The sequence below is a fragment of the Arachis ipaensis genome, chromosome B10 (genome assembly GCF_059453495.1).
Source record: "Arachis ipaensis isolate K30076 ecotype BB chromosome B10, ASM5945349v1, whole genome shotgun sequence".
In the NCBI taxonomy this organism is placed as follows: Eukaryota; Viridiplantae; Streptophyta; class Magnoliopsida; order Fabales; family Fabaceae; genus Arachis; species Arachis ipaensis.
Window position 1 is genome coordinate 138424959 of NC_142435.1, and position 17303 is coordinate 138442261.

The 17303-nt window shown below is 33.6% G+C and overlaps 3 protein-coding genes across 3 annotated transcripts; 1 reads left to right on the plus strand and 2 right to left on the minus strand.

Moving 5' to 3' along the window:
• Nucleotides 1-7525: 7525 nt before the first annotated feature.
• On the minus strand, nucleotides 7526-9751 carry LOC107621455 (uncharacterized). Its single transcript, XM_016323477.1, has 4 exons — nucleotides 9742-9751; nucleotides 9225-9432; nucleotides 8440-9176; nucleotides 7526-8349 (listed from the first exon to the last, which is right to left on the minus strand). Exons 1-4 carry the CDS (start codon nucleotides 9749-9751, stop codon nucleotides 7526-7528), a joined length of 1779 nt encoding a protein of 592 aa, XP_016178963.1.
• A 3839-nt stretch (nucleotides 9752-13590) lies between these two features.
• Nucleotides 13591-14564, plus strand: LOC148581885 (uncharacterized). The gene is made up of 2 exons (XM_088501728.1): nucleotides 13591-14236; nucleotides 14413-14564. Exons 1-2 carry the CDS (start codon nucleotides 13591-13593, stop codon nucleotides 14562-14564), a joined length of 798 nt encoding a protein of 265 aa, XP_088357854.1.
• A 429-nt stretch (nucleotides 14565-14993) lies between these two features.
• On the minus strand, nucleotides 14994-15680 carry LOC148581886 (uncharacterized). Its single transcript, XM_088494317.1, has one exon. It carries the CDS (start codon nucleotides 15678-15680, stop codon nucleotides 14994-14996), a length of 687 nt encoding a protein of 228 aa, XP_088350443.1.
• Between the last annotated feature and the right edge of the window lie 1623 nt (nucleotides 15681-17303).

A 17303-nucleotide genomic window follows, 5' to 3' on the forward strand; every position in this document is an offset into this window, starting at 1 on the left:
TTTATTATAATTTATATCAATCAAATAATTATAATTTATTATATCAATTATTTTAATTCATTAATTTATAAAGTACATAATAACATACATGATTTGTTACTTATACTGATTAAATACAATAAATACATATTAATTTAGTTAAAAAAATTATTGTTTCCTATGTTTTTCTATTTATTTTTTTTAATTCATTAAATCCAATCAATTATAATAAATTAATTATATCAACTAATTAATTCAATCAATTATTTTCTAATTTATTTTTTGAATTCAACAAATCAAATAAAATTAATTATATTGATTATTTGTATTGACTAATTGATTTGATTAATTCTTAAAAATATTTTTATTTAATTTATTTTATTTATTTAAGTATAACTAATTAGTTATTTACTTTTATTTGGATAAATATCAAATTCTATTTCTATTATAAAAATACAAAATTTTATTCCTTCTATTTTTTATTTTACCACTATAAAAGACCATATATGCTAGAAGAAAATATCATTAATTTATCAATTACTCTTTCATTGGGTAGCTTTTACAACAATTCTTTTTCTTCCTATGAGGCGTCATCACAAGAAGGCAACTATCATGGACACAAATCAGCACACACTCTTCAACTCCCGTGCTCATCATTCAGAGCAATATCTGATATGTGATCATGTATGCATAAATAAAAAAAATTCGTAATTAAACTTAAGTCATTTATCTATTTGTGTGGTATATTGTAGTGTGAAATTACTTTCAATTTGTGTTGTGTAATGATATTATGGTTTAATTTAAGCTTTTATTTTAGAATTGTGTTATGATTTTATCTTATCATTTTCTCTTAGATATTAAGTTGATGAATTTTTATTTATTATTATTGAAGTGGATGTGATATAAAATTTGTAAAAAGAAAAAAAAAAACTCACATTCAATTTATTTTATTGTAGTCTTCTATTCTTCTATTTCTTTTTATTTTTTTATTTATTTTATTTTCTTTTTAAATATCATATAATTTATTATAATTTATACCAATTAATTAATTAATTATAATTCATTATATCAGTTAATTTAATTTATTAATTTATAATATACATGATAAAATAGATCATTTGTTACTTATACGTTTATTTTTTTAAAATCTAAATCTGAATAATTATATTTTTAGTTTTTGTTATGAATAAAATATTATTAATAATGAATAATAATTAACCACTCATACTTTTAATAAAATTTTTTGGATGATTTTTATATTTATTAATATTAATTATTGATTATTTTTTCATAAATAAATTATATTATAATTTTATGTTAGTTCATAATTGATTAATGATTAATGTTCATGAAGCTATGTTACTCTAAATTTTATATTTTATAAATATTTTATTTAAATATAATTTTTTTAACATAAAAATGTATTTTTTTAATAATATCATAATTTTATATTTTTTAATTATTCTAAACGAATATTTTATCAAATACTAATTAAAGCCATTCTTCCATTTGCTTTTACTAATCTATTATCTAACTATTATATAAAATTAAAATCGTATTAATGAATTTAATATTAAAGTTAATTTGGCTTTTTATTATTTACAGTGTTTTTCAATCAATAATTTTATACTTTTTACTTTTTTTTCAGTTTCATTTTGAATTTTAATTTAGTACTCAAAGGTAGTGAAATTCCATTGATACCGAAATAAAGTTACAAAAGGGTCCATAGGATAGAATAAATAAAATAATATGATACCCACATTACAATATCCAAATGAAACAACTTAAGATTTAAAATGTTTATCTTTCTCTTTCTCGCCGTCTATTATATTATCTATTCTACCTATTCTATTATATAAAAATCGAATTTTTACCTTTAATGATAGAATCAACGTAGCATGCTTCTACTTTATTTTGTTTAACTCATTAAAGACAATTCATTATGATGAATTAATTATATCAACTAATTATTTTTGAATATATATTTAAGTATCATACAATTTAAAATTATGTATATTAATTATTTGATTTAATTTTTATGATATATAAATTTAAGGAATAAATTAAAATAAGATAATTTATTACTTATTTAAATTGAATACAACAAATATAAATTAATTTAGTTAAAAATTTACTATTTTCTAATCTTCTATACATAAAAATGACAAAACAAAATTATAAAAATAATCTTTTTATCATTTTTGCTATTTTAATTTTATTTTTTTTGCTTTTTTATGTATAATTTTATTTTATATTAACTTTGTTTATTTAATAATAAAATATACTCATATTAATTCTATCATATAATAATATATTGTTCTCCTATATTAATCGAAGAATTTCAATAGTTATTAACTATATCTAATAGAATGACTGAGAAGTGAGAACTACGAGAAATTAAACCTAAGTTTAAAATGCTGAAACAAGGAAAAGAAAACAGTGGATATATAATTAGAGAAAAATGTATAATAATGACAAAATATACTAAAACTAGATTTTTTCTCCAACTAATAAGAGTGAGATGTTAATTCCTCATGAATTCATTTTTTTTTCTAAAATGAAATCACTATTTTTTTTCTAAATTTATTATAATTATATTACAATTAACATTTAACGAATAATGCATGATTATACTAATTTAGAGAAATATTTTTATTATAATTATATAAAATCAATATTTAATACATTATCAACTAATAAAAATGAGGTGTCAATTCCTCATAATTTTTTTTCTCCAAAATGAAAGCACTATTCTCTCTTCTAAATTTATTTTAGAAAAATATATTTATTAATAATTATATTACAATATTACAATTATCATTTAATGAATAATGTATAACTATAATAATTTAGAAAAATAAAATAAAGTCCAGTAATTTATCTTCCGACTGCACACATGTGTAGAATAACTTTTAAGAAGGAGTCATGTATAGTAAATACGGTCGATGATTATAAAACTGTATACTAACATTGATATAATATTATTTCAGGTATATGTTTTGCAGGCATCAAAGAAAAGTGTTGAGTTGTTTTTTAGTAGATTTAAATTATTTATTGTTTATTAGAGAATTTTGTGTATTAGAATTCTCTAATAATTTATTATTTATTTTGGACTAATTTTGATATGTTCTTACTTGATAGTAAAACAACATATAAAAATTTGTTGGTAGGTCTAAGTACTATTAAGTTATTTATGGTCACATTAAGTATATATATTTGATTTATTGAAGAAAGTAGATTACTAAAACCAATTATTAACTATTTTAGAACTAATATATTTAACACTAGATTAAGAAAAAATAAATAATACATAATATGTTATATTTTTATTAATTAAATTATTATAATTTAAATTAATCTTAACAAAATAATTTAAAATTATAATTTCAATCTTATTATCACGTGCATAGCACGGGTTAATACACTTGTAATTTACATATATTAGAATCAGGACCAAAATGTAAGTTCTTTTAAAATGTTGTAATTGTATAAGTATACTCTTCAATTGTTTTAAATATGTGAATTGTCCTAAAAACAAATTGAGCAAGAAATTAAAAAAAAAATGTATCTATTTTTGGACCGATGAGTGAAGTGTTCTATACTTCTGCAGAATATTGTAAAAGCAAAATTGAAATGGACATCCCTTATAATATTAATTAACAAAAAAATAATAATAAGGTTTTGCTCATAAATAATCTATTAAGTCATCATCACACCGGCCTGGAATTCATCCCAAGCCACTTTATATATTATATTTAGTATCTGATATCTAAGGTTGAAAACCGAAACATTTTAGGTTGGGAAATGACGTTTATTTATTTATAGCATAATAGTCAATAAGTACGTCAATATCAGACATGTGATTGTTATATAAATGGGATATTATATACATAATAATTTATGCAAATCAAGTGCATTATTTGTTACATATTACAAGTTGAGCAGACTAAAATAATAAAGTTGAAATGGCATGTGTGTTTTGAAGTTGATCCATATGTTGCATATATAGGTCAGGTGTATTTAATTATCAGATGAAGAAAAGAATCTCAATTAATTGAACTTATTAACTTAATTTGAATAAATTAATTAAAGCTAAAATTGTAAGTATGTGCCTTATATATGCGTTACAGATGATAACATATGCTGCATTTATATTGATTAAACATTGAATTTGGACATTATAGAATAACAAAAATGTTATGGACCGTTAACCAATATAGATTAACTTCTTTTTTAATAATATCATCATCTTCAACTTTTCTTTTTTTTTTTTTGTTTGATTTGTTATGTTATCTTTTTTTTTATTTATTATTATTATTATTATTATTATTATTATTATTATTATTATTATTATTATTATTATTATTATTATCGACATTTTTTTATATATTTAAAAAACTAAAACACAAAAATTTTAATTTATAACACATAAATTTGAATATACATCATAAAAAATTTAGTAAAAAACACAAATTTTTTAAAAAATATATAAAAAAATATTAACACAACCAACAAAATACGCATAATACAAAAATTTCGATACACAATATAAAATTTGGTGCAAAGTACAAAAAATTTGGTGGGCATCACAAAAATTTTGTTAAGGACTACGTATCTAAAATATTGACAGTTTAATACTCAACTAACAAAATATATACAACATAAAAAATTTGGTACATAACAAAAATTTTAAAAAAATTACAACTCATCTAATCAACAAAATATTTTCACAAACAAAAATTTATTTGCTATGTATAAATATTTTTGTGCTATGAATAAAATTTTTTGTATTATATATTAAAATTTTATGCTATATTGATAAAATTTTTATTATGTACAGAAATTTATGTTATATATAAATATTTATGTACTATATCAATAAATTTATATCCTTTCTAATAATAATTTCTATACTAAAAAGCACAGATAAAAAAATGATAACGCATGCCCATATTATTTTTGTTAAATTTATACTAAATTAATTAGAATTAACTACAAAAACGTTGGTATGTACAACATCACCGTATCGGTAATGTATTATATATAGGCCTAAGCAGAGTATTTTTTTTATTCACCCTCTCATAAAAATTCTTGATCATACTACGAGTTTTTTAATTTTGATATGGAGGTAGGGATCGTGTATAACAGGGTTATGGAGGTTCTGGGTGTATCATCGAGCTATAATGGCTGCTGAACTGAAATCGGACGGACCGAATTGTGGCAGGAAATCGGACGGTCTGATTTCAGGAAATGACGGTACGTAATCGGTGGGTCCGATTTTTCGCTTGCTACCACGTGGTGAGCATGCACAGCAGTCCGCGTCCAATTAAGCGAGTCCCAACTGCTTTCCCTTTCACTTTCACTCTCCTCTCTCTCTCTCTCTCTCTTTATTCCCCAACCCCATCATCTCTTTCCTTTTCTGTTTTCCAACCCCACCACCATTGTTGGACCACCGAAAACACAAAGAAAAATTGAAAACAATGCCAAAACAAAGAAAGATCAAAGATGTAAATCAACCAGAACTTCATATTGTTAATTATCTTAGACATCTTAGTTATGTAAGTTTATATTTTTTAATATTTTAATTTAGTAAATAAATAATAGTAGTGATAAAATTTTGTTATTTTTATTAGCAATATATATTATTAAGCACTAAGTAGAGATTAATCATATATATGTATGATATGGTTAGTGTAAGGTGTTAGGTGTTAGACATAGAGATTAAAGTAGAGTTAATTAGTTAGTGTTTATCTTTTTAAAGCCTGTATGAATAGTTAATAATATGTATGTAATGTTAGGTTTTTTATTTGATTTGGGTTAGATTAATGATTATTATTGATTAATATATTCTGAATGGAATGAATCAATGAATGAATGAATGAGATCTGTAAATAAATTTAAAAATTATTATTATTATTATTATTATTATTATTATTATTATTGGTAGAGAATGAATTATTATTATTATTATTATTATTATTATTATTATTATTAGTGTAATCCGTGGAGAATTATAATTAATTATTAATATTAATATTATTAATATTAATATTATTATTATTAATATTACTATTATTATTATCATTGTCGGTAGATAATGGTAATTATTATTATTATTGTTATTATTATTATTATTATTTATAGTTATTAATAATTGAGTTTAACATAATTTAGTATAATTTAGACAAATAATTAGGCATATTTACTATGTATGTTTACAATGTATGTATGTTTGATAGACAACTGCAACTAATTAGTTATAATAATGGTCATATAAGGAAACTTATATTATTGTTAAGATAGTTATGTTACACTGGTACTTATAAAGGAAATGTAATCATGTAGTGTCACAGATGTTGATATGCGATCACTTGAAGCCGCCTGATTCGTACAACCAAATTGTTGAGGGTCACTTACAGGAGATGAGTTTTTATTATGTTTCCCAAATTGGGGTCATTCAGTGTCAGTCAGCAATGATTAATTCTCTGATTGAGAAATGGCGGCCTAAAACTCACACGTTTCATTTTTCGGTTGGTGAGTGTGCGGTGACGTTGGAGGATGTGGCAATGATTCTCGGTCTGCCGACAAATGGTCTTCCAATTACAAGACCAACCATGAGTTGTTTTGAGGCGATGGAGGCTGAGTGCTTGCACCAATTTGGAGTTGCACCGAGGAAGGCAGACTGTAGAGGTAGCTTTATAAAGTTGACATGGTTTAAGGGTTTGAAAGATCGCATAGTGTTAACTGATGATATTCACATTCAGATGTATGTAAAGTGTCACATAATGTTGTTGTTTGAGACTATTTTGTTTGGAGATAAGTCGGGTGCAACGGTGCACTGAAAATTTCTGCCATTGCTCCGTAACTTTGCAGGAATCATACAGTTTAGTTGGGGTTCGGCATGCCTCGCACACCTGTATAGATCATTGTGTAGGACAACTCGTGTCGACTGCAAGGAGATGGACGGTCCTTTGACACTTTTGCTTACTTTGGCCTGGATCCGGCTAGCATTTCTTGCGCCGATTTCCGGCAACCTCCGATTGTTTTCGATTGTAAACAGGTAAAATGAAATGATGTATGAATTGACAGAAGCACTTTTGTTGCATTTTATTTTTGACAAAAATAAGTTACTTAAGAGATTGTCTTATGGCAGGTGGCGTAGCTGGGATCGTGAAAACTATGCTTACCGGTATCATTCCTTTCCCCACTACAAGAGGTTGTTAGATGATATGCAAGAAGGACATGTATGTCATTAAAAACTAGGTTGTTAACTAGGTTGTTACTATTTACTGTTGACTTAGATTGTTGTTACTATTTAATATTGACTAGGTTAATATTAAGGGACATTGTATGGATCAATTGTGTTACTTAGATTGTTGTTGCGTTGCTATTTTAATTTGATTGTATGGATCGATTTTGTTATTCATGGTGTGATGACTATGTAGGTTTGAAATGAATACATATAGCAATAACTTCCTTACAATATATCGAACTGCCAAAGTCATACAGCAACGCAAATTCAGATAAAATGTAACAATAGTAACTTCTACTCTCCGGGTGCCCTCGTACTTGGACCACCTCGATGTTGACATCTACTCTGGCTGTGTCCCTCGACACTACATTGCTTGCATCTCCTAGGACCACGCAACATGCTAGTGTCCATCTCATTCAAGAAGCGGGTCATCTTAGGCCGACCTTTGGTTACCCGTCTGAGAAACGGATTGCCAATGAATCGAGGTCCATGATAAGCAGGCCACGTTGTAGGATTTCCCTGTGGTCTAAACCTAGCCCTGTATACTCTTCGAACTTGGTCCATCTTGTATACGTCATGAACGTACACTTGCCAATCCAATCGCTGATTTGCACAGCAAGCTAGAACATGTCGACACAGAATTCGGTCAACCTGGAATTCACCACAGTCGCACCGTTGTTGGCGTAGGTCAACTGCATACTCAACCCCACTAGGCATCTCACGTACTTCAAAGACTTCATGTTCTCTATCAAAATAGCTTACATGTATGTTTTCCGATGCTCGCTGGTTTGCATGCAGCTTGGAGGTCACCATCTCAGAGAACATATATCCAGCATTAATTCGAGCCTCAGCCTCGGTTCTTTTCCTAGTGAATAACTCATTCAGTCTGTAAAATGTAGCCTTAACAAGCGCAGTGATCGGCAGATTGCGTGCACCCTTCAGAACGGAGTTGATGCACTCCACAAGATTGGTAGTCATATGTCCCCATCTGTATCCACCATCGAATGCCAAAGCATCCTGCTCACGTGGGATGCGGTCAAGCCAGTTGGTGTAGGACTCACCCCGTTCTTTTAACCGTTCGTAGCGCATCTGGTACTCCCGTATCATCCTCGAATATCCTACAATAAAAAACAATCACCAATGAATCACATTCTATCGAGCCGTATTTACTTAGTAAACAGTGGAGTAGAGCTTGTACTTAAACTTACCGATATTGACGATGAGCTTCTGCAAGTAAGGTGCCTTGAACTTCCTCAAGAAGTTCGACTCAATATGCCAGATACAGAACATATGGAAAGCTCTAGGAGGAGACCAAGCCCCATTACTCCGATCAATAGCTGACCTGATAGAATCGTGTCGATCAGAGATAAGACCGACACCATCACGTGTCACCACATGTTGACGCAAGTTACTTAGAAAAAAGTACCATGCATCAGAAGTCTCCCCCTCCACTATGGCAAATGCAACAAGCACGATGTTGTTATTACCATCTTGTGAGACTGCAACCAACAAACAACCCTTGTATTTACCATACAAATGTGTCTCGTCCACCTGCGCTACTGGCTTGCAATGTCTGAAGGCCTTAATACAAGGGTAATAACTCCAGAAGACTCTATGTAGCACACAGATATCAAGAACCAAGTCATCCCCCTGGTACGCAGGCATTTTTTCAAAGTGAACCACTGCTGACGGCTCCTTGTGACACATGGTCTCAAACCATATGGGCAAAGCTTCATACGATGCCTCCCAACCTCCGAAAATTGACTCAACCGCCTTCTGCTTTGCTAACCAAGCTTTCCGATAGCTGATGATGTAGTTAAACTTTGACTGGACTTCCGCAATGACTGATTTCACCTTCAAAGATGGGTCAACCTCTACCAACGGCTTAATTGCTTCTGCAACTGTCTTGGAATCCAGTTTCAAATGATCTTGAGAAATTCTCGACCTGGTACAAGTGTGAGTACCATTGTACCTCCTTATCTCCTAGCAGTACTTCATCTGCATTTTCGTAACCCTGATCAGCCAATCACAACCTTTGCCATATTGTGTACATTTAACATAGAATGTCGTCAGTTCCGACTCATAAACCCGATAGTCTACACCTCTACGGATGGTATAGTCTTTCATTGCCTTGATTACTTCCTCCCTTGAACTGAATTCCATCCCCACCGTAAATTCACCGTCGGCCACAACAAGTAGCTCTGCCACAATCACACCGCAAGATATATATTTTCATAAATAATCATTAAATATATATATATATATATATATATATATATATATCTTAACAATTAAAATCTCTCTATACATTATACGTAATAAATCAATTTTTATGTATACAGTAATAAATCATTTATCATATAAACAATTGATAAATACAATTTACCATGTATCATTATAATAGTCTTTACATTCACTATTCTATCTACATAAGAACTAGTAAATATAACTCACAATAAAGAACAATTAATTAATAAAGTAATCAAATGGTATGGTCATAAACGACATACCTGCATTCATATACTACGAAAATTCCGGTGCATTCATCGCTTCCAAGTCCAACGACTGCATGAAAGAAGGCTCCTGAAACGGCACCGAGTTTGCTAGTGCATTAGCAACCTCTGCCACATCTGCGTTCATGGTGCCATCAGCTCCCTCTTCGTCTTCACCTGGACCAACGATCTCATAGTTACTTTCAAAATCCTCCTCGTTGTCACTATCAAAATCTTTCAATTCAATAGTCCGGTCCGCTTGAGATTGCTCGAACTCAATATACAGCTTGATGCACGATATTCGGTGGCAATTCTCCATATACGTTGAAAATATTTCCTGCATACTCGCTTCATCTGTCACATATTTGGTCTGAAAATGAACGAACCCACCAAACACAGGTAAAGGATACCTGTACAAAATACACGATATTCTTCTACATCTTTCTGAATGTATCTTCTCACAAATCACACCTTTCAATTCATCCAGTGACAACGTGAATGGAATAACAACATCTAATGAATTTTCACATACAAATTGAACTCCCTCATATGTTTCTAATAAAATCTGTCCATAACAATAAATTTTTAATACAACTCTATCATCCATAATACTATACTACTTTAAACACTCTTAGTCTTAATAAAATCTAATCTACAGAAATAAAGAAGGATGAGAGAAGAGGAAGAACATCACCTAAATGCAGAGACTCACGGACTGAAGAAGAAGAAGAAATGGGGGTTCTGGGTACAATCTTGGTTTATGTACGCATGACTCACCAAATCGGACGGTCCGACCGGCTGCTCAACGTTCACAATTTTCCACGCATCAGAAATCGCTGCCTCCGATTAATTGCATCCGATTTTCTCCAGCAACAAATCGGTGGGTCTGATTACGGTGCTTCCTGATTAAAATTTTTTTTTTCATCCACAAATTTCTGGGACCGATTTGTGTTCCATTGGATTCAAATAAGTTAAGCCAGCAACAAATCGGTCCGTCCGATTTGATGGAATGCACACCAGCCACACACAAATCGGACCGTCCGATTTGTGTTCCTTTCCCCAGCAATAAATCAGACAATCCGATTTCATTCCCCACCAAACTTCAACATTACGCCGTTACAGCCTTGTAAATCACTCATAATCCCCATAACGCATGGTTACTCACAATAGAAAATCATATAAAAAAAAAAGAGCGTCATACTACCACTTTTTTATTTTACATATTGGGGAGGAGTTGGTGTATAACAAGGTTATGGGTGTCCATGGCGCTTCACGCAGTTGTGACGGCTGCGATGAAGAAATCGGACGGACCAATTTTACCACGGTAATCGGACGGTCCGTTTTCGGGGCTGGGAGGGTACACAAATTGGACCGTCTGATTTGTGCCCCCCAGCCAAGTGTCACGCATGCAAGTGTCCCCCACCAAGTTGTAGCAACACTTTGGTGATTGCTGAACGCCCCCCTCCCCATTCTCTTTCACTTTTAGCAACACCAAGCTCTCTTCTCCTCCAACCCCACCAACTTCTTCCATGGCCCTCCATTCATAAAGCTTTAATGTAAAAAAAATTGGAGCACTCCTTGACAATGCCTAGAAGAAGAAGAAGAATAAAATATGTTAATCGTCCGGAGCTCCACATTGCTAATTATCTTGATCATCCTAACTATGTAAGTTTTTATTTTATTTTAAAAATTTTTATTTTAATTAAAATAATAATAATTATTATGTTAGAGATTAATAATTTATTATGATGATAATGTTAGAAATTAGTGTAGTAATAGTGTTTGAATATTTTAATCTGATTAAAATAATTTTAGAGATTAGTAGTAATGTTAGATTATAATGCAGAAATTAGGGAATTAGTGTAATAATATTATTTAGAAGGAATGATTATAGTACATTATGATAATAATAATAATAATACTGTTATTAAAAATGGAGATATGATAAATAAAATGATATTACCGAATTTATTGGAATAATAATAATAATAATAATAATAATAATAACAATAATAACAACTGATACTGATACTGATGGTTTAATTATTTTTATTAGAATACGGCACTAATAGATCAACGTGTGATAATGATAATGATAATAAATCATTTAATTAGTATTAGTTGTTAGTAATAAATAATTTTTTGGTAGTAATAATATTTATTTATGATTAAGCATTTGTAGGATACTAAAATAAATATTATGATTTAAAAATTATTAAATTAACTATTTTTGTTATAAGTATAACATAAATATTTAATAAAGGATTAATGATTGATTTATTGTTGTATGTATGTTGTTAGAACATAATTGAATAGTTACTTGAGTATTAGTATATAATATAATAGTTATTTATTTAATAGTTATTTTTATTGGTTGTGGTTGTGGATACGTTTTACTGGTTATTTGGTAATGAAAGTTTGAGTTGATAAATTTAGTTTGTTAATTATTTAATATTATGTTTGTGTTTAGGGTTCTCGAATGTTGCAATGTGACCACTACATGCCGCCGGATCGGTACAATCCAATCGTGGAGGGGTCTTTACGGGACACAAGCTTTTATCATGTTTCACATATTAGAGTTGTCCAATGTCAGTCGGCATTGGTTAATGCTCTGGTCGAGAGATGGCGCCCTGAAACCCACACGTTCTACTTTCCGGTTGGTGAGTGTGCCGTGACACTGGAGGATGTGGCGTTAATTCTTGGTCTTCCAACAAATGATTTACCAGTTACGAGACCGACACTGAGCAGTTATGAGGCTTTAGAGGCTGAATGCTTGGATCAGTTTGGTGTTGCACTTATGAACGCAGACTGCAGGGGAAGTTTCATCAAGTTGGTTTGGTTTTGAGCATTGAAAGATCGATTAGTGTTGGTTGATGATATCCAGATTCAGAGGTACGTGAAGTGCCACATAATGTTATTGTTTGGGACCGTTATGTTTGGAGATAAGTCTGCAGCAGGGGTGCACTGAAAGTTTCTGCCGTTACTCCGTAACTTTGCCGGGATCATACAGTTCAGTTGGGGATCGGCCTGCCTGGCACACCTGTATAGATCGTTGTGTAGAGCAACTCGTGTCGACTGTAAGGAGATTGATGGTCCGCTGACACTGTTGCTTGCCTGGGCTTGGACCCATCTACCATTCATTGCGCCGATTCGAAGCAATCCTCGAATCTTTCCGATTGCAAATAGGTAAATTTAATTACTAAACGCTTTGAAATAGTGTATTTTAAATTGTATCCATAAATGTAAGTTAGCGAATCGCTTGATGTCAGGTGGCATAACTGGGAACGTGAGAATCAGCCTTACAGATTTCGTACCCTTGAGAACTATAGGAGAGAACTGGATGTTCTGCAAGAAGGATAGGTTTGTTGTAATAAATAAGTAGTTCTTTTCGTTTAGTCGTGTTATTATTCTGTGTGTAATCCTCGTTTACTTGCATAATGTGTGCAGTTTGTTTGGGAGCCTTGTGCAATTGGAAGAACTGATCCGGACGTGATTCCTCCTGACATCCGTCAGCATTCTGCTATTTGAAGTGCCACAGTTCCACTTATATCTTTTGAATGTATTGAGTGGCATGCATCTGATAGACTGAGGAGAAAATTTGGCTTGACTCAGGGCGTTCCTAATCAGGAGCGAGACCTAGGTGAAGCACACGGCGAAGTTCTGACAGGTTCGAAGAATCAAGATTGGTCTGGAACCCACTCATTCTGGGTTATGCATTGGACGAACCGGTATAGTCATGTTCTTGTCAATGACACGGTGCCCTCACAGCATCAGGCAGATATCTACTTGCATTGGTACCGAGGTACATATGATGACCACTTGCATCTGTCACAGATCGAACCGCAAGAGAATCAGCACGGTGATCCTATGCATAATCAGGAGAACCAACAAGTACAATCACCGCCACCACCATCACCACCGCAACCACCACCGCCCCCCTCACAAACACAGGCACAACAAGAGCGTGAGCAGTTCACTCCATACATTCCTGACACGCATTATGCGGATTACTTGACTCCACCAGTATATCAGCAGTACTGGAGTGTCCCGCACCAAGAATCAGGTGAACAGGGTTTGTTTAGCCAGCTACTTGGTTTCATGGCTCCTGTGCCAGGTTACTCATATCCAACTTACAGAGACATTCCCACCGACCAGATGGCCCAACCGAGTGGGATTGCTCCAGGTAGATTGTCATTGGATACGAGACCTCGACAGCTCACTTCCTCTGGTACTTCCGGAGGTAGACTTTCTGTTGACTCTAGTATGAGTGATGATGCCACGAGGGGTATCATACAGAGCGGAATTGATCGTCGTGTTCCAATGAATCTCATTCTAGAAAGCTACCAGCTAGTTGATGAGGGCAATAATGACTTCCTGGTTGACCATCCACATGGGGATGAGGTTGCGGATGAGGATGATGATGAGGATGAGGACGACAATGAGGATGAGGCGGATGGTGAGGATGAGGATGATGCATCTGATGGTCCGGATGATGATTCAGCGCCTACTGCAGGTAAAACAATTTGTTGGTCATTGATTATTTGACTTGATTATTGATTATTCGAGTTGATTATTGAATTATTGATTATTCGAACATGGTTATTGATTATTGATTATTCGAGTTGTTTGTTGAATTAGTTGGTTATTGATTAGTTGATTTGATTAGTTGGTTATCGAATGTTTTCATAGGTACAACCACTAGCGAAAAAGGAAAAGGATACAACCTTAGAGCTGACCCCCCTCGGCAGAGCGCTAGTCGGTATACCCCATCCGCTTTTAAGAAGGTTGCAAAGAAATGCAAGAAATTAGTCAAAGATGTAAAATGGGCGATGAGAAAATGATGTTGGACTTACTTATGTATCTTGTCGTGGAGTTATTTATATAGCATGTGTTGGACTTATTTATGTATCATGTCTTGGACTTATTTATGTAGCATGTTGGACTTATTTATGTAGAATGTGTTGGACTTATTCATGGAAATGGTTCAATTTAGTAGAATGTTTGAGATTTGGAAATGGTTGAGAACAGGTTTGAGAAATGTTTGGATGGGACCCGAATAGGGTGGCAAAGTCCGAGTTTTAGAGGAGATACTGCCGAAATTTTATAAAAATTGAAAGTTTTGTTTGAAGTAAATATTTAAAAATTGAAATTTTATGTCTTGAACTGGAATTGTTAATCACGTCATACAATAACGTCACATAAACAAGTCAGACAATATATAAAATATTCAAAGTCATACACTAAATTGAGTGACCGATATGGCCGGAGCTCTATTGGGTGGTCGCACCCGGATTACTTGGACCACCACGTTGACGAAATCTACTACGGCTGTGGCCCTCGGCCCCGCATTGCTTACATCGCCTAGGACCACGCAACATCCGTGTGTCCATCTCATTCAAGAAACGGGTCATCCTTGGCCGACCTTTGGATCCCCGTCTAAGGAATGGATTACCTACGAATCGAGGTCCATGATAAACAGGCCATGTTGTTGGATTCCCGAGTGGCCTAAACCTAGCCCTGTACACTCGTCGAACTTGGTCCATCTTGTAGACATCATGTACATACAGTTGCCAATCAAGACGTTGGTTTGCACAACAAGCAAATACATGTCGACACGGAAGCCGGTCAACTTGGAACTCACCACAGTCACACCGTTGTTGACGGAGGTCCACTGCATACTCCACACCACTAGGACACTCACGCACTTCGAATACCTCATTCTGTCGGTCAAACCAACTAACTTGGATGTTACCTGCTGCCCGCTGATTTGCATGCAGTTTGGAGGTTACAAGCTTAGAGAACATATGTCCTGCATTAATTCGAGCCTCAGCCTCGGCTCTTTTCCGGGTGAACAATTCATTAAGCCTGTAAAACGTTGCCTTAACAAGTGCAGTGACTGGAAGATTGCGAGCCCCTTTCAGTACCGAGTTGATGCATTCCACTAGATTAGTTGTCATATGACCCCATCGATACTCCCATCAAATGCTAAAGCATACTGCTCACGCGGAATTCGATCCAACCAGTTGGTATAAGCCTCACCCCTCTCACGTAAACGCTGATAACACGTCTCGTACTCGCGAACTGTTCGCGAGTAACCTGTCACATAAAAAAGGACCCACTATAAAAAACGTTTATTATAATAACTGAGTTCAGGAGTAAATGTAATCGTAACTATCATACCGATGTTGATGATAAGCTTCTGCAGATACGGAGCCTTGAATTTCCTCAGAAAGTTGGACTCTATGTGTCTGATGCAAAACATGTGGAATGCTCTGGGAGGAGACCAAGCTCCGTTACTACGAGCAATAGCAGACCTAATGGAATCGTGCCGATCGGGGATAAGGCCCACACCGTCACGTGTCACAACATGCTGTCGCAAGTTACTCAGAAAAAAGTGCCATGCCTCAGATGTCTCTCCCTCAACTATCGCAAATGCAATCGGCACGATGTTGTTGTTGCTATCCTGTGAGACTGCAACCAACAAACAACCCTTGTATTTTCCATACAAATGAGTTCCGTCTACCTGCACTATTGGCTTGCAATGTCTGAAGGCTCTAATACAAGGGTAATAACTCCAGAAGACTCGGTGTAGTACACGAATATTAGGAACCAAGTCAACTCCCTGGTACGCAGGCATTGTTTCAAAATGAACAACTGCGGATGGCTCCTTGTGACACATGGCCTCAAACCATATCGGCAAGGCTTCGTACGAAACTTCCCACCCTCCGAAAATTGACTCCACTGCCTTCTGTTTTGCCAACCATGCTTTGCGATAACTAATGGTGTATTTAAACTTTGACTGTACTTCCGCAATCACTGATTTCACCCTAATAGACGGGTCAACTTCTACCAATGGCTTTATTACTTATGCAACTGTGTTGGAATCCAGCTTCGAATGATCTTGAGAAATTGTGGCCCTAGTATAGGTGTGACTACCATTGTACCTCCTTATCTCCCAACAGAACTTTCTGGACATTTTGCTCACCCTGATCAGCCAATCACATCCTGCACCATACTGGGTGCATTTAGCATAGAATGTCGTTGGTTCTGACTCATGCACCCGATAGTCTACACCTCTGCGGATTGTATAATCTTTCATCGCCTTAATTACTGCCTCTCTAGAACTGAATTCCATTCCCACAGTAAATTCACCATCTGGCATAAGGGGAAGCTCTGCTGCAATAACGTCACAAATTTTAGAGTTGTCAGAACTAATAATCTAATAAACTAATAAGCACAGAACAATGGAAAACGTACTTCTCAAAACCGAACCGGTGATCGAACCGGTCAGATCACTGGTTTAACTGATCTACCCGGTCCTATGTAATTAAAAAATAAAGCACAGTAAAAAATTTTCACTAACAGTTCAACAATTTTCGTTGCCTTCTGCGGTCTCACAATGGGACCGGACCGGTCTAAGATTCAGTTTACCAGTTTGTCGGACAAACCTGCCGGTCCGGTCGAATCGGTCAGTCCGGTCGAACCAACAAGTCCGATCCTAATGCCCTGTCCGGCCGGACCGGCCGGTCCGGTCCAGATGGCCGGTCCGGTCGAGCCGGCCGAGCCAGTCTGATTTTATC